Below are 25,522 nucleotides of genomic sequence, written 5' to 3' on the forward strand. Positions count from 1 at the left end.
CAAACTCAAGGGCCTTCCAAAACTATAAATCCTTCCAATACACCTCCCACAAGGGCTCGTATATGAACTCAAAAAGCCATCCAAAGACATAAATCCCTCCAACACACGTTCCACTAGGGCTCATATACAAACTCAAAAAGCCACATGGCTACCCCAGCTACATCGTCCATCTCACCACCCAGCAGTGCCATGGGACTGGCACTCAGCTAGGAGGGGGGTGATGTTTACTACAAAGCAAAGGAAGTGAAAAACAAGGCATCAAGAGGAAAAGTGCAAGGTGGAAAAAAGGAAAAGGTGCCTTACAAGAGTGGGCCCAGAAGAAATCTAAAAGCATGGGAACAACCACGAAGAGTACAAGACACAGCTATGGAAGCTGCAAGAAGCCAAAAGCAAGAAGGCGCACCTTTAAATATAAAGACGCAGCCAAAACCTCTGTAAAAGAGCGCCTCCCTCCTATGTAATTTGTAACCATGAACGGGCAATAGGATTAAGCTAGAAAGAGAGGAGGACAATGGGAAAAAGGGCCTAGGAAAAAAGGGGATGACCACCCAAAAGGAATTTAGGGTTTTGTATATAAAGTTCAAAGAGTGAATGTGAACTCATTCTTTGGTGTGTGGCAAAGTGGACTCTTCTTCTTCTCTTCTTCTCTTCTCTTGCTTGCTTGCGAGTGCTTGAGGGAGGGAGTGTGAGTGAGTGAGGGATCTTGGAGGTGAAGCTCTCCTCCATCTCCTCTCTTCTTCTTTGAAGGAAGAGGCTTGAGGATGTTTGAGCTTGCATCGCGAATCATGGAGCTATCAGAGTGCTTGAGAGAGGAAGCAACTCAATTATGCATCAAGGTAGGCTCACTATACTTATAGAGAGGGATAGCGCGTTGGCTATGTGAGAGGTAGCCATTAGTGCTCGCTTGAAATGCTTGAATAATAAGCGGTTCATGGGTCTTGGAGGTTGAGCGTGAGCTTGCCTCTACAATGAGATGGGCCAAGAGACACGTTCTTATATCCCCAAGCATTAAAAAACTATGGAGGCAATAAGTAGTCCTCATTCCTCTTGGGGTTTTTGAAAAATTGATGCTAAAGTTGAGACATTAGTAGGTTTACTTGGCCAACTCATGCAATCCTTTTCAAAGGAAATCCAAATGCAGTCCGCATGCGTGCATGATGTATTATGGGAGTTGCATAGTGCACATCTTTGGCTCCATAGCATTGTTGGAGATTTGTGCTGTGAGTTAAAAAGTGTAGTAGGGTGGGTTATATGAATCAAGATGATTGATGGATAATGTGCTAAAGCGAGAGGGGCATGATTCAAGGTGATGAGAGAGTAAGACAAACAATTTGGGCAAGAGGAGAATGTTGAGCAAGTTATGTGTTTAAAAAAGGAAATTGCATCTTTCAAAATGCCTATTGCTAGGTTCAAGAGGAGAATGTTGTTGACATTAATGGTTCGGTGTCTCCAATCAATTTGAGCCATGAAATTTGCTACTACTAATTTGTGAACACATCTCTATTGTTTTCACATTTTATTACTCTTTTGAATTTCTTTCTTGCAATTAGTGTGTGGCTATTGCAAATGTGGATTAGCATTCAATTATGGGAGTAAAAAATGAAAATGGCTCATGTGGGGTTTTAATGTTTGTGGAATAAGTACATCATTTTTTCGAACAAATGTGTTGTCGTCTCCATTTCACGTGCCTTTATGATTTTTAAAGTATCTTACAAATTACATAACTAATACAATATCTTCAATTCGCAAAAAAAGGAATCCTTAAGAATTTATAAGCAACATTTTCTCTATGTATATGTTTTATTATTTAATGCATGTGTTCACTTAAAAAACATTTCTTCAACATTCATGTATTTGTAATGAGAGTTTTGATGTGACTTTGCTTGTTATGAGTTCAATGTTTTCGTAAGTGTTTGTATGTTGAATGCGCTTTCTAAAATTTGATCTCCCTTGTTTTTTTATTCACTCTTTGCTATGCTTGAGATCTCACCTTTTTTCAATGGCTTCTTCAGATGCTACCCCTATCTATACATATTACCTTGCATAAAAAACTCAACTATGTCTCCAAGAACAATACATTTTTCCAGTTGTTCAATCCCATTATGCATAAGAGCCTTGCTCATGTTGTTGAGTGTCTACCGACTCTCCCATACTAAGACTCTACTAGTCCAACCTTTGTGGAGATATAGTATGGGACTTATGTCCAATGCTTTTTATATTTTTGCCCTATTAGAAGCATTCTTGATTTAAAAAAAACATTCTTTGCGCATCCCACAATGTTGGGAGCATAATGATTTCATAGATATTTTGTACTTGGTTACGGTGTATCAATCACACCTTGGTGTTATTGTGTTTGATAGAGATGATGTATGCACACCCTTTTCTAATTCAAGCAATTGGAACTACATTTTCCATTTCATTTCAAATCTTTTTTGATACATCCTTCCATTTATAAGTGACTAACATGCTCATTTCAAGTAAGAGGAAGTTTAGAGGGTAGGATCATCGCAATCATTCTTGTGGAGAAAACATGGGAGCATCACTGCTACATAATGTGACATGTGCTCCAATCTCACAAACAATATCCCTATATGAAGGAGAAAACTATTTTGAATGCTTTTATAGTTTTTAGTATACTATTTTTTCCCCTGCGTTAGCCATGCCATTGTGAGCTACTAGGTGCAATGTGTTTTGAAAAAACATCTACAATGTGTTGAGCATGCAAACTACTAATTGAAAGAACACTTTCAATGGTGTTGCACGATGGTGCTTGACCTTGCTTTTCTTTGGTGATATGAGAGCTTGAAATTCATGTCTTTATGTGCACAAGGCGCCTTTAAAAAATATTCACATTGAGAAAAAAATGTGAAGCGTCACAATGATGCACGCTCGCTAGTCATAAGTCATAACTATTCATTATCTTTACTATTAGTTAACGAGAGGTGGGGGGCGTGTGCCACGTGGCAGCCCCCCACCTCCCCCACAAGAAAAAAAGAGAACGTGGGGGCGACACCCGCCCCCGCCCCCGCCCCTGCCCGCCTCGACGCGAAGCTCGGGGCTGAGTCTAGCCGCGGAGCGCCTAGTCCTTATCTATTTTGAATCTTTATCCCTCTCGAGAGTCTCTAGTTATCCTACAAGAGACTACAATCTTTTATCCTTTTTGGCAAAAACTTCATCGAGCGATGGCAGCTGACTTGTCTTGGTGCCATTCCGGTGCCGCTCCCTTGCCAAAACCCTTCTGTCCGCACGAACATTCTCAATCCATTTGGCATTTCTTCCATAGCTCAGCTTTATATTTAGACTCCTCTCGAAGGCTCACCAGTACCACACTGAGGAGCTCAAGGAGAGCAAGAAGCAAGGGGGCTCCGTGTGTTGTCGCAGGAACTGATGCATCGTCATCCTCATCATCTCCCCCTCCTACCACAAGCAAAACCAGCCCCCCAGCTTTTGTGCTGAATGAGAAACCCGAGAGGAGGCTACCGTCAGATAAGGAAGAGGAAGAGGAAGAGGACGACTCACTCATAACCTTTGGGCCCAATCACAAGAGTGGTATGAATGATTCTTCTTTTGCTCAACATCAACTAGCATACAACTGATCAACAACATACAAATACTCTACCTGAAGACATATTGTCTCAAAGCACAACAATGGCTTCTAACCATCATGTTTGCAATGACGTAATAGACCTTCTACACATAAATCCTGCATCAATGCTTCAAGCTTGAATGTTATCAGCTTTACATGCTATTGCTGCTAGTGGCTCAATTATTGACTATCAGCTTAAGATTCTAAACCTCCCATGTGTAACATCTGAGTACGAGTGAATGCTGATGAGTGCTGATGTTGATTCTTTCTGGAATGAGTTTCTGTCTTGGACCCATTGCAATTTCATCCATGATTATTGGATTAATAGGCTGCCCATTGTCCAAGGTTAAATTTCTCATTTCAGTTAATTTGAATTTATTTGCTTGCTGTAATTAGTGTTAAATCAGGTCATTACCAGCCTTTCCCCAAAGGACTTTTGGTTTCATGGTTCCATTGCTAGGATACTATTAAACTCTTTGAATTTCTGGACTCGAGGCACCTAACACGAGGTTAGAAGCTTTGCTCTAGGGCTGAAATTGTATTTAGTTGAGTAATTATAGCAAGGATGTCTTCATGTAGTGAGATAGGATTAAGCAATGATCATGTCAGTTAGTTTAAACCTTTACAAGGGGAAGGAGGAAATGCAATATGTGATCTTGGACAAGGCATGCAACATGGATATCAAGCTGAAAATGTTGATGTAGATTAAAATGTAACCAGACCTATCACAACATGCCTATCTAGTCAATACAAATTGGAACGAGCCATGTTAGATATCACTAACAAGAATAGGCCTTCTATGCAAAACGATGTTGATGACTAGCAATAGAGTGAAATATTTGATGATTAGTTCAAGAATCAAATGAGGATAGCAAATGATATTTTTGCTTAATTAGCGAAGGATCCTTAGTTCACTCAATTTTTGAATTTCTCTAAGAAGGATAGCAAGGGCAAGAAGAGGAAATCCTCTACTAGAGCTTCAAGACAATAGGATGTATCGAAGGAAATGCCTAAGTTGTCTCAAGAAGCTCCCAATGTTGCAAATGAGTAAAAGCAACTAGTGCTAGACACGCAAATGCAAGGCCATCTTGGAAGTGTCAATTCGATTGGTTTTGGATAGCAAGGCATGCATGCAAGTATGGGAAAGCCAAGATACTTTGGTGGTGGTGCTATTTTTCATGCTTTGGAAGATCAATAACTGCATATGAAAATGTATGATACAACTCCTTATGGTATGTAGCAACCAGTGTATGGATTGCAAAATCCAAAGTATCGAAGTATGGCTGGTGGTGTGTGTAACCCCATTTATGGTAGCACTGGTATAGTGCTTGGGACATATACCACAAAGTGGTATATATAGTAATGGATTTGCATCTCGTGGTGCTTATGAGGCTCAAGTGATGAATGTTGGTTATGCAAATGCTTCTTATGGTGTTGGTTATGAAGGATAGCAAGTACACGTTTTTTGTAACAGCTAGTCTATGATAACTTGACTCCCAAGGAGGTAGTAAAGGACTATGATGAGGGTGGAAAAGAAGTGAATTTTGAGGTCTTCAGTGGTACACAAGATAGGTTGAAAGATTTAACTTTTATTTAGCTATTTGATGGAGTATATTCAGGAGACAACTTCACCAAATTCTCTAAGATTTGGAAAGCAACCACTTGCTTGAAAGGAAATGCATTGTAGTGGTGGTCCATACTCTTAATGCAAGGTAGAGAACCATCAATATGGATACAATTTCAGCAAATGTTTATTTTAAATTGGTTGACAAGTATCTTTGAGGTAGACTTTATGACAACTTGGAATTAGCTAGATGCAACTCAATGCAAGAATTTGGAGTAGTATAGCAAGAAGTTTTGAGATGCCTTGCTACTCATGACTTCTTACTGTCTAGTTTCCCTTCATGAGTAGGTTGAGAAATATGTTTGTGGAATGCCAAAAGAAATCAAGGAGCTTGTTACAACTCATAAACACAATTAATTTTGATAATTAATTTAATAATACTGAAAATGGATCAAGAAGGCTGCCACTTGGCAAAACTTGCCCATGAAGTGAAGGGAAGGCTGTTGAAGGTTGGGAGGGGCTCATTTCAGCTTGTGGAAGGTGAGGGAGAGAGAGAGAGAAGGCTAATGCAGTTGGTCTCTAGCAATTTGAGGCAGATCTTAACCATTTTGAGCAGCCATTGGCCCAAGGAATAGCTGCTAGAAGCCCTATCATAATAGGTGGTAGTATTTGGAGGTAGATGATAACATTCTTGGTGTACTCTAGTAGTTTGTGACAACTTCCATGGTTATTTAGATAGGGCAACAATTGATTTTTTCAATTTTCTCATTATAGAAGTTTGAATTTCTTCCATGGTTATTTAGATAGGGCAACAATTGATTTCTTTTATTTTCTCATTATAGAAGTCTGAATTTTTTCTCTTTTTAGCATCCTCTCTCATCCTCCAACAAGTTTTTCATTTTCTCATAGCAAATTCCATTAGTTCCAACCATGGAAGGTGGAAATTTTGAAGAATCTCTGCTGTGAACCCTAATTCGTAGGAGGGTTAGGGTCTGATAGCCATCTTGAGAAGTGTGCTCAGATTTGTAAGCCTAGGACTTGAATTTCAACCATTGAAATTAAGGAGTTTTAGGAGATTCAAGAGGCCAACCAGCCAATACTTAGCCGAAGGGCGCACATTGTTTGTGCTTTATGTGGATGATCTCATTTTGACAGGTGAATATATCCAAAAGGTCAAGCAAACAAAGGAGGCACTATACAAATGTTCGAGATGATGGATATGTGGCCTTCTGTACTTCTTTCTAGGCCATGAGATTTGGCAGACTCCGAGGGGGATTTTCATCTTCCAACAATAGTATGTAGCAGGAACTTCTGATGACTTTTGAGGTGGAGCTCATTGGAAGACTGCTATGAGGATTTTGCGGTTCTTGAGGGGGACCCTCAACCTAGGTATTTATTATCTAGCAAGCACAGACGATTGAGCGTTTGTTCTACAGGGTTGGATGAATTTTGACTAGATTGCAGATGTTGATCACAGGAGGTTAACAACAGGATATTGCTTCATTTTGGGTGCAAGTGCTATCTCTTGGAGTAGTAAGCAACCACCCATAGTTGGCCTATCATCTACAAAGGTGGAGTATAGAGTGGCTTCTACCACATGTGAGACAGTGTGGCTTTGGAGGTTGTTAGGAGAGCTTGGTTGTCCTTAGATAGGTTTTATTACATTGCATTGCATTGCTACAATGAGTGTTATATTGCTTTGGCATGGAATCCCATATTCTTTGTCTAGTCGAAGCACATTGAGAATCAAGATACAATACCATTTCAATTGGAAGAAGATCTTGGATGAGACCGCGCGGGGCCCTCTCTTGGCCCCATCTAGGCTCCAAAGAAGCACTAGACCCTTCTTTAGATTTGGTGCACAAAACTGATGATCTTGTATGACCTTTGGAGTCTTCAGTACATATTAGCCATCTGCAAGTGGAACATGGCTCGGATTACATGCCACTTTCACAATATTTCTTTTCTCCGATGCCATGTATGAATATTATTATTTTAGATTTTATGCCAATTGATTCTGTATTTGTTGTTGGATTGGAAGATACTCATCAAGAAGAGACTCTTTAAAACAAGTTTGGGTTTGTGAGTAATGAGGAAGATATGTACTTCCTTATGAACTCAAAACTAGGTAAGAAGCTAAAAGAAAAACTTGTAAGTATTCCTACCGTTCCTTTTCCTTGAAATGATTTAATTCTCATGGTTAATATGGAGAAGGTGCATCTTCATCTAATGCATTTAATGGATAAGAGGAATTAATCATGTTTGCCACAAGAACATCCATCGCAAATCCATTGGGCTCCCACCTATCCCTTCCTCATCTTCCGCTGCATCTTCCTTTCCGCTTTCATTAAGTGCATCACATTATCCACCATATACATCATTGGGGGATTCTGTACATAGGCACAACCTTTAGGACCCCTACATGCCCGTTTCCGGGTGGTATATTTGTGATGGAGGCTCGACCTACCACACACACCTTCGGATTATTCCTCTCGGAGTGCATTCTAGATATACTCGAGCGTGGATTGTCTGGTATCACAGTTTGTCTCTATGGCATTACCTAGTGAACCATTTGATCATTATGTTGTGCCCTAGCCGATATTTGGACAAGGCTATCATGTCCCAGTGCCTCCACATACACCTATGGTATCATATGGACCTATGTTGGTTTTGGTATCTCCGTAGCAATCGGCACTCATTGGATATCATTAGCCTATTTTTGCCTATCCACCTTTACCCCCTCCTTCTTATCCACTGCCACCACCATCATCTTATTCTCCATCTTATCCCATCTATCCATCTTCACAGACATCTCATGGTTCTAGCTCCTTATCTACCAAGTGCGCATTTAATGACAAGACTCATTTAAATGGGTCAAACTATGTCACTTGGTTAAATTTGGAGAGGCATACTTAGACTTTTAGAACTTATGGGATTTAGTGTAGGGGCTCGAAACCTAACTTGATTCCCCCCCTTGTTCCATACAAGGTTGTCTGCTCATGGAAGGCTTGTAACGCGTTTGCTTTTGTTGGGCTTATGCAAGGCTTGTTGCTCACTCTTAGCTTTAGCATTTCGACTTAGTATCCGAGCATTGGGCACACTTGATTGATTGCTATGCAGCTTGGGTTATGACCTGTCACATCAATTTGGATCATGAGTTTCAAAATTTCAAAATCACAGACAAGGATGACTTGAAAGTCAAGTTGGCTAAGTATCGACGTTTCCTCGCTGAGTTTCTCAACCATTGGGGCTGCCAAGTCCTTTGACGATTAGGTTACCCTATTCCCTAACAATTTTATGCAGTAGGTGATTTCATAGCCTCATATGCTCACATTTTATGAGTTTGAGTATCAGCTGTTGTGTTACGCACAGTTATTCGATTAATTTCATAACACATCCTTGATAGAGGGGGCTCTAGTTTCATCTTCTCAGAGAGGGCAATAGGCCAAGGATACACAAAACTCCAATCAAAATCAAAATCAAAATCAAAATCACAATCACAATAGGTCTAGTGAATCCCAAGGAACCAATCAATCTACACTTAAACCTGGATGGTAGAATATTCCTAAAGAGAATAGATATTGTCAACAATGTCAAAAGGTTGGCCATTATGACGACGAGTGTCGATCTGGGGCAATACACACGCATTCAAAATCCAAGAATTAGACCCACGCATCCTAGTCAGGTAATCCCCAACAAGGGAAATTGGGTGGTGGCAACCCTTAACAGGGTAGTGGGGAGGCTAGACCCATACTGTGTAGGGACCGATTAGGCACGGAGATCAAGGCAGACAGTCGTTACATGCAGCGAGAGATAGAGAGAGTGCGAGAGAGCAGAGTAGAGAGTGAGTACGTTTTCAGGTACAATGACGAGTTAATACCTTTAGGTTTTTAGATAGATATATATGTGTAAGTACAAGTGCTAAGGGTGTATTCACACCCGAGCACATTTAAAAGGCACGAGACCTTTATTTCCAACAACCTTCTACCTAAAGGCAATGTGCCTTAAGAGGAGAAAAAAATCAGCTAAGTCTAGGTATGTACAAAGCTGAAATACATATATCTATCCAACTCCCATCATCTGTCGGCAATGAGCAAATCACTTTGCTGAAAGACCTTTCGCAAGAAGGTCTGCAGGGTTATCATTTGTATGCACTTTGATAAGCTCAATGCTCTTGTTGTCAAGTACATCTCTAATGAAGTGGTACTTCACCTCTATGTGCTTTGTCTTTGCATGAAAGACAGGATTCCGTGCTAGCATGATAGCACTCTGACTATCACAATGGAGAATAGGTAACTCTGTGATGCCAAGCTCTTCCACCAGACGTGAAAGCCATAAAGCCTCCTTGCATGCCTCAGTGGCAGCCAAATACTCTGTCTCTGTAGTAGACAATGTGACACTTTTGTAGCCTGGAGATCCAAGAGACTGCTCCTCCTATGAAAGTAAACACATACCCAGAAGTGGACTTCCTGCAGTCCGCACGACCAGCATAGTCTGCATCCGTAAAGCCAACAACAGATCCCTTTTGCTTTCCAAAGCAGATGCACAACTCCTTTGTGCCTTTGAGGTATCTCATAATACCTTTCACTGCATCCCAATGCTTCTTGCTAGGGGTTGCCATGTATCTGCTAACCACTCCCACTGTAAAGGCAATGTTAGGACATGTAGCAACCATAGCATACATCAAACTACCAACAACTGAAGCATATGGTATCTTGGCCATTTCAGCCTTCTCATCATCAGATGTAGGGCTGTCCTCTGCACTAAGTTTCACATATGGAGGCAATGGAACCCCAATTGTTTTCCCCCTCTCCATATTGAAACGTTGCAAAACTTTGGAGATATACTCTTGCTGAGATAGATAGAGTAAGCCTTTCGATCTATCTCTGAGTATTCACATGCCAAGAATGTGATTTGCATCACCAAGATCCTTCATGTCAAAGCTGCCATGAAGACTTTGCTTTAATGAATCCAAGGCATGAGTATCCTTGCCAGCAATCAACATGTCATCAATATATAAAACCAAGATAATCAGGCTTCCATCTACTGCCTTCTTGGTGTACAAGCAGTGATCCACTTGACTTCTATAAAAGCCTTGGGATTGCATGAATGTATCAAACTTATGATACCATTCTCTTGGTGCTTGTTTCAGCCCATACAAACTCCTTTTGAGTTTACATACCATTTTTTCCTTCCCTTGTTCAACAAACCCTTCAGGCTATTGCATATATATGTCTTCATGCAGATCACCATGTAAAAATGCAGTCTTTACATCCATCTGTGTGAGCTCCATATCCTCAATTGTAACTAGGCCCAAAATGGTTCTCAATGTAGTCATCTTGACTACAGGAGAGAAAATCTCATCAAAGTCAATTCCATGCTCCTGCTTGTACCCCTTTGCAACCAATCTTGCTTTGTACTTTGGTAAGGAACCAGAAGTAACCTTCATCTTGTAAACCCATTTGCATGGAAGGGTTTTCTGCCCTTTAGGCAATTGCATCAAGTCTCAAGTGCCATTTTTTTCAAGAGATTCCATCTCTGATAGCATGGCTTTATACCATTTCTTGCTGTCTTGTCTGTCCATTACTTCCTTGAAGCAAGACGGTTCACCACAGTCTGTCAACATGACATATTCAGCCACATTAATTGCACCAGGAACAAATCTGTCAGGTTGTCTAGTAGCCCTAGACGATCTCCTAACCCAATGGTCATTGTTTGCTGGCTGTTCCTGCAAATTTCCATTTTTAGCATGTTGTTCTAGCATTTCAGCTTGCAAATCAGCATTAACAGTTTGCTGTCCTCGTTGTTTCTGCACATGTAATGGCTCATTTTCAGTGGCAATAGCTGGCTAATCATTTCCAGCATTTACAGGTTCATTTACAGCAGGTATTTGCTGCTATATACAATGGGCACATTTTGCTGCCCAAAAGGTATTTCTTCTCGGAATACAACCCTATGGACGTCCTCAGCCTTTTCGGGCTGTTTGTGCATGTGATCTTCCTGGAATATAACGTCATTGCTGCGTATTACTTTCCTTTTCTCAGGATTCCACAATCTATACCCCATTTCACCCTCGTTACCATATCCTAGACAAATGCATTTACAGGAATTTGGCTCAAGTTTGCTGCATTTTTCTTTACGAATGTGCACAAAAGCCTCGCAGCCAAACACTTTCAGATGAGCATATGAAGGTGACTTGCCTGACCACGCTTCTTGGGGGACTCCCCCCTCCCAATGACCTGTTTGGTGACTGATTAATCAAGTGAATAGCTGTCATAACAGCCTCTGTCCAAAAACCATGGGGTAATGCAGCATGAGACAACATTGTACGGACCTTATCCTGTATGGTCTGATTCATACGCTTTGCAACTCCATTTTGGGGCAGATTATGAGGGGCAGTGAGCTCCCTCTTTATCCCTTTGCTGTCACAAAATGCCTGAAATGCCTTGGAAACATATTTCCCACCATTGTCAAAGCGAAAACACTTTTATCTATCTGATTTTCAGCCAATGCCAAGAAATTTTTAAACTTTTCAAGCACTTCATCCTTGCTATGAATAGGGTAAACCCATACTTTCCGTGTAGCATCATCGACAAAGGTGACAAAATATTTCTTTCCCCCTAAAGATAATCTTGACATATGATATACATACAAACGTACTAACTCTAGAGGAGAAGATTTCAAAGAAAGAGACTTTTTGTGAGACGTCTGTGCATGTTTGCCATAAATGCAATGATCACAATGCTCAAAATCAGCATAACGACAAGACAAGGCAAGTAACCCAAACAAGAAAGCACTTTCATTCTTGTTTGACTCATGTGTCCCAACCGGCCATGCCACAAAGAAACGCTTGGCTACTCGGTCACACGGCAACAACATGGTCACGCACACTAGATACATGAAGTGGATACAAAGTATCACTCTTGCAACCTTTGGCAATTACCCTAGATTCCTTATAGATCTTCCATTTTTCATCACCAAAGGTGGTATGAAAACCATCATTATCTAGCTGCCCTGTGCTAATCAAGCTCTTCTTGAGCTGAGGTACATGCCGTACATGCTGAAGTGTAAAGACAGAACCATGTTGAAACTGTAACTGCACACTGCCAGTACCTGCAATCTCACATGCATAGTTGTCCCCAAGATGGACAATACATTGTCGACCCCCTGTATAGGCGGAAAACCACTCACGATGAGGGGTGACATGAAAGAAAGTACCTGAATATTAAGAATCCAGGTATGCATGTCACCATCTGTATCTGCAAGTAAAGCATGTGCACCAAAGTATGAAGAGACAAAGAGTACATCACTCCCATTGTCATTGTTATGAGTGACTTCATTTATCTCTTCAATTTTTACACTGCTCTTCTTAGACTGACTGTCCTTTTTCTCTTCCTTGCTATCATCTGTCTTCTTGCCTTTTCCTTTCTCTTTCTTCCATTTGTAGTAGTCACGTTTAAAGTGACCCTTCTTTCCACAATGATGGCATTCAACATCTTTGCCACGTGATTTATTGCGTCCCTTGCCATCATATTACCCTTTTGCTGTGATCTGCCCCTAGTATGCAAAGCACTGGAAGACTTGCTAGATGCATTGTTCTGCCGATTCATCTCTTCCATAAGTAGAGCACTCTCTACATCAGCATACAACAGGATTACATTAGAATTGCTCATGGTAGTTCTAAATGTATCCCAATTCTCTGGTAGAGTGCAAAGCAAGAAAGTAGCCTTAAATTCCTCATCAATCCTGAACTTCAAGGCAACCAGCTGGCTGAAAATGGAGTTAAACTCACTCAAGTGAGTAGACATTGCTGTACCCTATTTCATATGCAAATCCATAAGCTTTTTCAGCTAATACACTTTACTTGCAGCACTCTTTTGTGCATACAGTTCTTCTAGTCTAGTCCATATAGCATATGCAGAATCCAAATCTTCAATGTTGAAGAGCAAGGCATCAGAAATCGATAGCTCTATGGTTGAGCGTGCAAGCTCATTCAACTCATCCCAATCATCCTGATCCATGTCCGCAAGCTTTGCCCCTTTGGTTTTGATCGGCTTTGCTTGCTTCTTTTGTAACAGGATATTGCAGCATTGCTTTTGCCAAACTGCAAAATTATGTGCGCCTTTAAGCTTCTTTATGTGCATCAGATTATTGCTGTCATTGCTGCCAGCCATGATTTTCAGCCCAAATGCGACAAAAAAACCAGCAAATGCAGGCCCAAACTGTCACCCAAGTGACCAAGGTACAAACAAGTACCAATCAACAATAAATGACCACGCAGAAGCACAGATTTCAGATCTGTAATTAAATTTTCAGAAGCACCAAACCACGTGCTACAACATTATCCAACTGATTACAGCTGTTCCAAGAGCATATGCATCACATTACATGAGCAATCCCAAAATTTCAGCTGCAATTTTTGTTGTACATGTATCCACGGGCATAAAATTTGACACGATCGGTCAAAAGCCCCAAAATTTTGTGCTCAAAGCATCAAACACACATCTGCATTTCCTCTCTCATGCATAGGACATGTCAGTTTTGCCAAAATAGAGCAATTTCAGCAAAACGCCCAAATTTTACCAAGTGTTGATGTCCAAATTGCGCGGAATTCAACCTGTATGTACATAAAATGCCCAAATGCAGCACAGATTTTGCCCAAACTGCAAAAACCCCAAATTGCACGGGGTCTAATGTGCCTCAATGTCGAAAAATTGGGTTAATTTCAGCCCAATTTGCGCATGTACATTAAAAGTTCCAAATGTCGGGGACAAAATGTCACAGATTCCTGCAATTTTTGAGACAAATTTGCTTGTCCTGCATCACAATCCCCAAATGTGGGAAAAGCCCCAAATTTTCGGGCCAAGATTGCATAGATTTGCACAGTGTGCTTGCGCGTGCGAACCCCCGTCGAGCCAAGGGAAAATTCCAAGAGAATTTTGAAGAAGAAACAAAAAAACGAAATTGTGGCCCATAAAAAAAAAGGTGACATGACGAGGTCCGTTGACCTGCTAGTCACGACCTGTCCTTCGCCCATCCGTCACGCAAGATTTTCGCCTGCCAAACACGCCACGCAGTCCTGTCGCATAGGATAGACGTCCATCAATCACATGATCATAGCAGCTAAGAAATGCGTTTCTTTGAATTTGAAACTTACGAAACGTTTCTTTAAGTACGAAACGTTTATGAGAGTGAAAAACGTGGGCGTTTTTAGCTTTCTTTATTTTTTTGGTGAGTTGGAATCCAAAACATGGTTTTTTTGACAAAAACTAATGGGTAATGTTAAATATGATGATGAGGATGTGTAATGACTCGTGAGGGCTCAAGATTTTGGATGAGACACTGATTTTTTTGTGATTTTGTTTAGTTATTGGACTTTGCCAATCTAGTATGTATTCTTGTCTTGAGATTTGAATATTATACGACTTTAGTCTCATTTATGAGTTATTTATGATATATTACGATTCATTCTTGATTTTGACATTTGTCAGTTTTTAAAAAAATGAGAATCATGATGTTGCAACTTGACTGAGTCCATATTATGGATAGGCTATTTACATGTTAATTTCAATTTTCTTTGTATGATATGTATGAATCATAATGTTTGAGTTCTAAACCATAGTATAGCTTGTCCAAAGACTAACTTTGACATAAGTGACAAGTCAATAATGGATCATGGATATGTAACGTTTACTGTATTATTCTCAATTGACTCTATTATCGCACTCAAGCTCAATTAGCCATTCTTATTTTAAGAGAGAGTTTCATAGAGGTTTAGAACCTCTTTCCCTTGTCAAAACTATTAAAAATCCCCATATAAAAAAACCCTCGTTTCTTATTTTACCCCCTCTTGAAAGAAACTTACGAAACACGTTTTTGACATTTCATTTCTAAATGTTTTTGACGTTTCCGGCTGCTATGTGCGTGATGCAGATGCCCGTTAGTTCCCTTTGCTGGTCGTCGCCATGCTGGTTAGTGGCCGCTGGTCCCACTTGCGACGATGCCTGGTCGCCGAGTCCCTCACGCCGCCTGCTCGCGACTGCTGGTCCACGCCTGCACCTGACTGTCTCGTCAGTTCTTGCTGGTCCATGCTAGACCAGCCGCCTGGTCTTGCCCGTATCGCTGGTCACCTGCGACTGTTTCCTCTCTCTTGTCTGGTGACGGATGCACACTCAACTGCTGTACGTAAGCTGCCTCAGCTGCTGTACGTGAGCTGCCTCAGCTGCTGTACGTGAGCTGCCTTTGACCTCGGGGAGTGCGCACGCTGCTCTCTGATACTAGTTTGTAGGGACCGATTAGGCACGGAGATCGAGGCAGATAGTTGTTACGTGCAGTGAGAGATAGATAGAGTGCGAGAGAGCAGAGTAGAGAGTGAGCACGTTTTCAGGTACAATGACGAGTTAGTACCTTTAGGTTTTTAGATAGATATATATGTGTAAGTACAAGTGCTAAGGGTGTGTTCACACTCCAGCACATTTAAAAGGCACGAGGCCTTTATTCCCAACATACTGCCATCGGTCAATCATCACAATCGGCAAACTACTCAACTCGAGAGGGTTTGTTTGACTGGTTTATAGAGGCCCACATTATCTCCTCAGAGACATTGGATGTGAGTCTCGTTTACATCAGTGAGTTGTCTCTTGATGAGATGTTTGTAGAGGCTCACTGTCAGAGCTAAGCACGTCAGTACATATTTGGCTTGTGGATGGTGGAGCTACCCATCACATGACTCCTAGAGCGGATATTTTCATTTCTCGAGTCCTTGTAGGAAACAACTTCTCGATCAAGATTTAGGCCTAGGATTGGATTAGTTTTTCCACGGACCTGGGTCTAGATCTTGCTTCGTTGGATGATGTCTATCATGTCTCCTAGCTTGGGGTGAACTTGTTTTCTGTTCAGTAGCTTTGCTAGTTGGGGTGAGTAGTTTTCTTCACAGCAACCACAGTCAAGGTTTTAGACTCTTAGTTTGGTTTAGTGATTGCTAGTGGCAAGGCATAGCCTAATGGCCTTTACCACATGACACACTTTCTTACCAAGCCGATTGCCGATGATTCAACGTCCCATCACTTCTAAGCTTTGGCCACTACACAGGAGCCTACGGACTCTCAGTATCTTTGGCATTTTTGTTTAGGATATCTTGGCTATGACTCTCTTTATGAGTTGTTGCATCAAGAGATGGTTGAGAGCTTTCCATGCCTAAAACTATCTTGAGAGGTCTGTAAAGCTTGTCGGCTAGGTAAACATCATCGTACATAGTATCCTCCGCAGTCTATCACTCGTGTTGCGGAATCCCTTAGACTCATCCGTGTAGATCTTTGTGGTCCCACATCCATTGCCGTCTTAAATGACACATAATACTTCTTTTAGATTATGGATGATTTTTCTAGATACATATGGGTGTACTTTCTCAAGCACAAGTCTGATGTATTTACTTATTTTAGTGCTTGGATACTGTTGTTTCATAATCAGACTAGTTGTTGTGTGGGTACTATGAGGAGTGATTCTCGTAATGAGTTTACCTGCCACGAGTTTTTAGAGTCTCTACGGGAGTAGGACATCACACAGTAGCTCACCTCTAGCAGTTCCCATGCATAGAATGAAGTTGTAGAGAGTAGGAACCAGATAGTCCTAAATATGGCATGCTCTATATTGTTTGTAGCAAAGTTCCTTGAGTGCCTTTGGGTTGAGGCTATTAACACATCAGTGTACATCCTCGACCGATGCGTGACTGTGGTGGTCTCTAAAAAGACTCCGTATGAGCTATTGTTTGGCTCTTGGCTTGTTATTCCTCAATTTAGAGTTTTCGATAGTCGTGCTTGTACACACACTTATGTTGACAAGATAGAAAAGCTTACCTCTCAAGCTCATCTCTTGATTTTTGTGGGGTATTCTTACGAAGCAAAAGCCTATTGTTTGTTCTTTGAGTTTTCCTACATGAAATTTTTTATTTTAGATGTACAAGGTGATCGTTACGAGGGATGTTGTCTTTGATAAGAGGGACATAGTGCAGTCCTGTGCATTGGACTCTTCCTTGTCACCTTTATTCACATCATTTGAGATCGTGCCTATTGAGCCGGGTCTACTGTCCACTCTGGACCTTCTTGCAAATACTTAAGCTCCCAGGCCTCCTTTGTGAGACCTGTTACCTCATTGGTACCGACAGACCATGAGGGATTCGAGGATCCTTCTAGCGGATTTCACTTCAGAGGGCCCTAGAAGGTTTGCTTGGCTCGCCTCTCATGCTTCATATGCATTGTTCATAGTCGATTATATTGCACATTCTGAGTCGGACAGTTGACAGGAGGCTCTCTGGGATCCTTTGTGGTGTGAGGCCATGGAGAAGAAATTGGATAGTATGCATTGCAATGGTGCTTGGACATTGGTGGATTGCCCTCATCACAAGCCGGTTATTGGGACAAAGTGGATTTTTAGGACCGAGTTAAAGGCCGATGGTACTTTAGCCAAATACAAGGCTCACCTTGTAGTGCAAGGTTTCAGGCAAAAGTAGGGCATTGACTATGTAGAAACCTTTGTACCTACTGCTTGGTTGACATCATTTCGTCTATTGGTTACGCTTGCCGCTCACTACGGTTGGTTGATCTATCAGATGGATGTTAAAAGTGCATTTTTGAACAATTATTTGGAGGAGAAAGTCTATGTGGAGCAGCCTCCGAACTTTTCTTCCGTTGACTAGCTTGACTAGGTGTTTCGCTTGTGGAAAGCTCTTCATGGATTGAAGCAAGTGTCGAGATTTTTGGTATCATAGGATGGATGAGTTTTTACGGATTCATGGATACCATTCTATCCTCTATGATCCAAATCTATACGTGCGCACCAATAGCACGAGGGTCAAATATATCCTGCTATATGTTGAAAAATATATTACTCACTAGCTTAGATTCTGTAGCACTTGCAGAAATTAAGACAGCTTTGTGCTATATTCAAGATGATAGACTTAGGATTGTTGTCTTATTTCTTGGGGATGGAGATTGTTTAATTCGAGGAAAGTATTTTTCTGTCACATCAAAAGTATGCTCTATAGTTGATGGAATAGTATTGCATTGATTAAACGTGGCTAGTGGCCACGTCTCTAGATCCCATTGTCCATCTGCACAAGGATATCTTGGGTCAGCCTTTTGATGCTCATATCTATCATTCTGTTGTAAGGAAATTACTTTGGTTGATTCATACTAGACCAAATCTTAAATTCTCAATTAGTTTGCTTATTCAGTATTTTAATGCACCTAGAAGGTCTCATTGGGTTGCTTGTCTTTGCGTATTAAGATATTGTAGGTGTATCTATAATTATGGACTAATCTATGGTCATGGTTTATGCTTAAAGGGGTATATTGATTTTGACTAGGCGGGAGATCCTGACACCCGGTGTTCTCATGGAGGTTATCTCTATACCTTGGGCATGACACCCATCTCTTGGGCTAGTCGTAAGCAGGAGACGATGGCGGCTTTTATGGCCAAGGCAGAGTATTGGGCTCTCCTCTATGGTACTACGGAGGCCATCTATCTGAGAAACTTGCTGGCCACACCACAGTTTCCGTGTGAGTCACCTATATAGTTGTCTATTGCGACAACCAGAGTGCCATTGCTCTTGTGAGAAATCTTATCATTACCCTTCGAACACAACATGTGGTGATTCATTACCATTTCATCAGAGAGCAGGTTGAGCTAGGCACCATTCACCTAGAGTTTGTGCTGTCAAATGACAATTTTGCAGATCTTTTGACCAATGCCATCAACCGGCTAGTTCTATAGTATATTCTTTCGTGAATCAGCTTGGGTACACTCTCCTCTACTTTTTTAGATTGATGGAGAGAGAATGCTTCTCTCCTACTTCTTCTTCCGTTTTGAGAGAGGGTGGTTTCCTTCTCTTGATTGCAATAGCGATGATATTTACAGTTTTTCACTTTTAGACCTTTGTTTATTTTGTATTGTATATTATGGACATTTGTGACTTCATTCGTGCCGTTGGGATGACATGATTGCAAAAGGGTGCTTGGGCAAGTGAACAATTTCCTTGCAAGGGCCTTGTCCCAGTGGCACTATTGCATTGCATTCTGCATGAGCATGATTATTTGCATCCTCCTTTGCATTATCCTATGCATTGGCATTTTGTTCATGTAAATAGGTATCTGTGCGCATTTATCTTTTTTCGGTTACCCTTGGAGTGGTTGACTCTGGATCCACTATAATTATGACATTGCACATGGTAGTCTACTAAGGCACTTCTTTTTCTATGCTTGCACACTAGCTTTGCTTATCTTGCTTGCTTACTTGTCTTGCATTTCTCTCCATATATTCTCCATAAGATTGGCACATGCACATATCTTTTTAGAAATCCGTAGGTACTTATCCTAGCAGTGTGTGGGATTGTTTACCTTGTTTTATAAAGACAGTGGGGCTATCCATCCTTATTTTTCCGTATTTCGGGGCATAGTGACTCAATGGGATGAAAACTAATTTGAAACCATTACTTAATGCTAAATCTTTTGAACAAATCACACTAAAAGCTCTAAAAGACAAACAAAAAAAATTAATCAAAAAGTCCATTGCTGAAACCATTCGCCTTTGCAGGATTTGGTAGGCCCTTGGCAGCCGACAAGCACCCTTGGTCCTATGCCTTGGCGTCCTTTGGATGATCACTTGGGCTCCCTTGGTAAGATAACCACAGCCTTTGTAGTCTTGGTAGGTCATTGGGAAGTTGACGTGCACTCTTTGCCCGATGCTCTAGTTGCTTTGGGATGGGATGCCTTGGGATAAAAGAAAATATATACTAAGAGCTTATTTCTCATGGCTTAGTTTTGGGGTTGAGAGGGGGTGTTGAGCTAAAAATGCATTAGCTTGACTTAAACAATCCCAAAACACGCTTAATTACTGAAGAAAATCTCTTATTTTGAAAAGAAATGTGTTTCTAGAGAGTTATTATGTTCCATATGCAAAACCCTAATTTGGTTGTCCCAAACTTTATATAAGTAGGCATGTAGCCCACCATTCGCCCTGAATCTATCCTTGTATGTTGATCACTTATCACTCTAAGGGGATTTATTGGGTTTTACTCAGGTTTACACTCACATAGGAGTGTCAGCGATCTACAAGGACATTGGGGTATTTTTTACTCTCTATAAGAGAGGTTTTGATTCCTAGTCACATTATGCTTTATTTGTGTATTTATGTTAGATAGTTTGGTCACTTATTGCACATTACACACATTTGTGTGTGAATGCACTTTAAGCCACTTACACAACCGTAAAGTCTTAAGGGTTGTACTTTGTACTTTATGTTATATACTTTCCAATCAATCAAGGATTGAGAAGTGACCACATATACTGTCTCTCTACTGTCTACACACTCTCAAGCTGAGCTGAGCTATTGCCATCTTCACCAACACTCCATGGGGCGCACTTGTTCTTGTGGCTAAAAAGAAGGATGGCACGATGCACTTGTGTGTCGATTACAAAGGTCTCAATAAGATGAGCATCTAGAATAAATATTCGTTACCTAGGATGGATGACCTTATAGATCGGCTTTGTGGTGCACAGTATTTAACCAAAATTGATCTAAGGTTTGGATATCATCAGATACAGATAGCTTGACAGGATGTTCTGAAAACTTAGTTTCGAACGCAATGTGGACATTATCAAATTTTTGTCCTACGTTTGGATTGACTAATGCTTCCGCAACTTTCCAACAAATGATGAATGATTTATTTTGTTTGTACCTTGGAAGGTGGATAGTGATTTTCCTTGATGACATCCTTATTTATAGTAAGTTGTGAGAGGAATATGGCAAACACTTATATAATGTCTTACGCCTCTTAAGGCAATAGCAATTGTTTGCCAAACTACCCAAGTGTGAATCTTTTGTGCAGAGTTGTTATATCTTGTTTAGATCATCTTGATGGATGGCATTTGGATTGATCCGGAAAAGGTACGACTAGTGCTTGTCTTTTTTAGGTTTTACTGTGTTTTTTCAGAAATTCGTAAAGGATTAAGCCCATGTTTCTGAACCCTTGACACTTTTGCTTAAGGGTATCTGAAGCAAGAAAAAGCACATTGGTCTGTTGGTTGTTTGAAATAGCTCATTAGTGCATCTAAGTGTCATCTAGTAGACATGCTTATAGAAGGCATATAAGTGGTGAATAGTAGTGCCATTAGCTGTAATTGGAGATGGTGAGGACAGTAAAGTTAATGGGATTTGTGACCTATAATACTTTTTGGAACCAACGGGTATGCCAGTTCACAACATCTACCAGGCTAGGGATCATGTCACACACTGGATGGCCCACTTGGAGACAGACAGTTGAATGTCCTCAACATTGACATCATATGCTAAATTGTGCATTGATCTCATAGTCAGCTGCCAGTTGTTCTATATGAACATGCAAGGCAGCCTGGAAAATATGCCTTTGTTTGACCAGTGGGTGAAAAGTTTTGTAAGCAAGGCAATGCATATGTCCCAGGTAATGGATAAACATGTCTGTGCTCTACTACTGGGTGGAAAGTTTTTGTTAGCAAGCAATGGGTATGTCCTAGTTTGCAAAAAAGGCAAGTTGTGAAGCTGATTAATGTACTTTCATCTGAGCTATAGTCTGGTTCTTGCATCTGCTTGATGGTTTTGGATTTTGTAGCTCTGAGAGTCCATTCTTATGACACATCAATGTATCATGCACACATGTCAACACTCACCAAAAGTTACGAATCACTGCTATTAGTGTGTCATTGGTGACTTACTATAGTTTGAATTGAAGATACTTTCTTTTATGTCAGTGAAGGCACATAATATTTCTCCATTTTTGTCAGTGAAGATACTTTTTTTTGGCTAGATTGATAGCTTAATAGCTTTTTAATTTGGATGCTGGAAGTTTTGAAACGCTGAAAGCTCTGCAAACTGCACATATTACAGCTGGTGCTGAAGGAGCATGATGCATCAATAAACACAAGTATATGAAGTTGAGGTCTCCCATTTGCTGAAGTCAGATTTTAAAAATCTGCAGAAATGCATAGGATGCAAGTTGGGTAACAGGATTGCCTTTAGGCTGAATGGATAGGTTCAACTGTATAGTGCCATTAATACTACAGAGAAGACATCAAACTGGCCATCTCACATGAATTGCAAAACGGCTGCAGTAAGGCTCAGATCCCTGGTGTGCTGCTGCACCAAGTAGGCTGCTTTTCTGAGTGAAGGCTGGGGATGACTGCAACGATATGGAATGCTTTTGTGGATAGGCTGGGTAGAACTGTATGCCAAATTTATTCATCTTGTATTCTAGTTAAGTTTCAATGTGTAAGCTGTATTATAGTTGAGGTCTTGGGTTCAAACTCTAAAAAAATAGCAGCTGAAAGACTGCTTAGTCATTATGCTTACAGTTAGGAAAGTCTCAGGTTCCCGACTAGTTCTTGCACATGCTTGTTATCTGGGCTAAGACCTAAGGGCAAGCATGAGTTTATTTTTCCATGAATGTGCTCAAGAGTGCTAACTTTTTTGTGCTGCTTTGGCAGGTTATGTGGCTCTGATAGGTAAACCCAATGTTGGGAAAAGTACACTTATGAACCAGATGATAGGGCAGAAACTATCAATTGTGACAAATAAGCCACAAACCACAAGACATCGCATCCTTGGCATCTGCTCATCCTCTGACTACCAGGTAAGCATGGAAGGTTTGATTAATCAGTAAGTTTATCAGATACACAGCTAAAAAAACAGCTAGCAGATGCAGTCCTTTAAAAAAGCATATCAATCATATGTGTATTCTGTAGAGACTTTTCTTGACCATGCCAGAATTTAGCACTTCCAAACAATGCTGTTTGTACTGCTCTTACACTTGGAATCAACTTTGAACACCATCTGTCTTACAGGTGGCTTAATGTTGTGTTTTACCATTGACATGTTCTACCAGTGACAAGTTTGTGTTCACATGCCTGGTGTAGATTATTCTATTTGACACTCCTGGAGTGATTGTGAAGCGAATGCATAAATTGGATGAAATGATGATGCAAAATGTTCGGACTGCAGCTCTCAATGCAGACTGTGTTCTTGTATTAGTTGGTGCAAATGAAGTTCCTCAAAAGGTGGGATGATTTTATACTTGCTTCCCTGAACAAAGTCAAGCAAATGAAGTGTGCTTTTGACCTGGCCTTGGGAAATTTGTGTAAAAATTTCTGCTTTTACGTATGACCAATTGTTTGATATGAAGAACTTGTGGGCTTTTATTTAGAGTTTTCAGATGGTAGGAGCATTGAAGATTGGGTAGTATTTCGACTTTTCACTTAAGCTATGGAAACTTGAGCTAGGGGCACAAGCTGCAGGGATTTGAGCTGTATTGAGCTGAGTACAAACTTCTAGCATGGCTGCAAAAAGGAAAGGTGCATCTAAAATAAAGTTGCAAGGATGACTTCATGAATATTTAAGGATCACTCTCACAAACAGTATCAGGTCAAGGATTGTATGTAAACAGGCCAAACATCTGGTTAGGCACGGCTACTATTGTGTATGTTACTATATGTCTATCTGAGTTTCCTTTTTAGTGACTATAGTCAATAACACAAGGCGATTCCACAAGTACCTAGCAGTGCAATAGTGGGGGTGCATCTAGTGCTACAAGGCATCTTCTAGACTTTGTTCTCATTTCTAAGACACAAATAGAAATAGTTATGCTGCAGTTCATTTTGTATCTTGCACTTGTTTGTACAACACACATGATGTTACTTATTAGTCACCTCAATGTGAAGGTGGTAAAATTATTCATGTGGAGAAGTATGCTTGGAAGGTCGTTAGGCTTAGGCAAAGCATGCAAACATAATTTCCTTTGTTGAGATCAGCCAAATGTAAAATGCTGGAGCTTTATGGACAACCCAAGTCTTACTTAGTGAACCTAATTACTAAGCTTTCAGCCATACTTTTATAACAGCAAAACTGAAAAATGAAATGATTGGAAGGCTAAGAAGTACTTGAACATGGAATGGGTCCCAATCTTGACTGCCACAATTGAGCATTTGCTTCTCTTTTTCAAGAATTGGGTAGATGTGTAACGGGGATGTGAATTTTAATGCTTTGCTTAGCATTTGATTTAGTTATGAACAAAATGTGCAATGTGAGGTACACAGGTGTTCTGCAAGACAATTAAGTTACAATCACAAGCTTGAGTTGATAGTGGGTGTCAATGGCAAAAGTTGTGATAAAATATTTTGGTCAAATACTAGGTGGAGCTTGGTGATAGATTTGGGCCTAGAGTGTATTAGCCATTAATATCAGTGGTGACATTAGGAAGTAGGCATTAATTCAATTAATTAATGCCAGTTCAAGGGATAATAAATGCTCAAGATTGCTTGGATGACAAATACCCAATTTAAATGTTGATTGCACAACTAATTTTCTAAGCAAGAATTAATTATTAAACCAATTTTTAGAATTAAAATTTTGAAGATTAATTTAATTGGGTTGAAAATTGGATAAGGAGGGTTGTCACTTAGCAAAGCGTTCCATGCAAAGAGCAGAAAGACTGTCGAGAGAGAGAGAGAAATGAAATGAAATGATATATTAAAGTCTACAAAAGGCCAAAATGACCTATGAGGCCATGAGTTACAATCATGTGTATGAGTATCCCTCTCAGTCTATGGAATCCACCAAAACTCTGCTAGCCATCTTTGACCGAGTCAGCGTAGTAATCTTTGTTTGTAGCGAGCAATCGTGGCGCAAATGTGTCGCATATGAGCATGCCTACGTTCTCGAGCACGTGCCCTAGGGCGTCGTGCTCTACATAACACAATAGCTTTGTCTACTGTGATGCCACCTGATGATGTCTCTCGATGGCGCTTGTTAGTAGGAGGGGTAGTGTCTAAGGTGGTAGTGGCCAGCGGGTTAGCTATATTGAAAAAGTCTATAACTACTCTCTGGAGGGGTGGATGTGGTTGGGATTGGCTTCGATCCCGTAACAATGCTACTCTGCACCGTTGGAGCTCCAATAAGAAAAGACCGAGAAAAATTTGGTCCTCATAGTCCATCACCTGTCTCAATGGTCCCAAGCCTTGGCTATCATAGTATACAATACATCTACAAATGTAGTGTTCCTTTGTCTCTGGCTCCCATCCACAAAGCTGGCATATCCTCTCATTTGCTGCAACATGACTCTATTGACCTGTCTCAATCATTAGCTGATGTGATGAGGTGCGGATCTGTCCAGTAGCAACTTGAAGCCTATGAGAGAGTTGAGCATCCATATATCTTGGCCTCACTATGAGACCATCATGGGAAAGCTGCAAGAAGTGACTCTGGTATTTTGCCACCTTCGTGCCATGGGAAAGGGGGACTTGGACCAAGTCCTCTCTGTCTCCACTTTAGTGATGTCTGCTCTGATCACT

General features: G+C 40.7%; 1 protein-coding gene across 1 annotated transcript in view; it reads left to right on the top strand.

Annotated features, from left to right (window-relative positions):
• The first annotated feature begins 3,119 nt into the window (after nucleotides 1–3,119).
• Nucleotides 3,120–25,522, top strand: part of LOC148028962 (GTP-binding protein Era-like protein) — a 120,452-nt gene continuing 98,049 nt past the window's right edge. Inside the window, exons 1-3 of the mRNA XM_087687756.1 lie at nucleotides 3,120–3,549; nucleotides 22,664–22,809; nucleotides 23,093–23,233. Coding sequence (XP_087543882.1) covers nucleotides 3,183–3,549; nucleotides 22,664–22,809; nucleotides 23,093–23,233 — 654 coding nt within the window. The 5' untranslated portion in view covers nucleotides 3,120–3,182. The remainder of the gene's footprint in view (nucleotides 3,550–22,663; nucleotides 22,810–23,092; nucleotides 23,234–25,522) is intronic.

The sequence above is a fragment of the Lygodium microphyllum genome, chromosome 11 (assembly GCF_053477565.2).
Source record: "Lygodium microphyllum isolate KBCC chromosome 11, Lygodium_microphyllum_v1.1.10, whole genome shotgun sequence".
In the NCBI taxonomy this organism is placed as follows: Eukaryota; Viridiplantae; Streptophyta; class Polypodiopsida; order Schizaeales; family Lygodiaceae; genus Lygodium; species Lygodium microphyllum.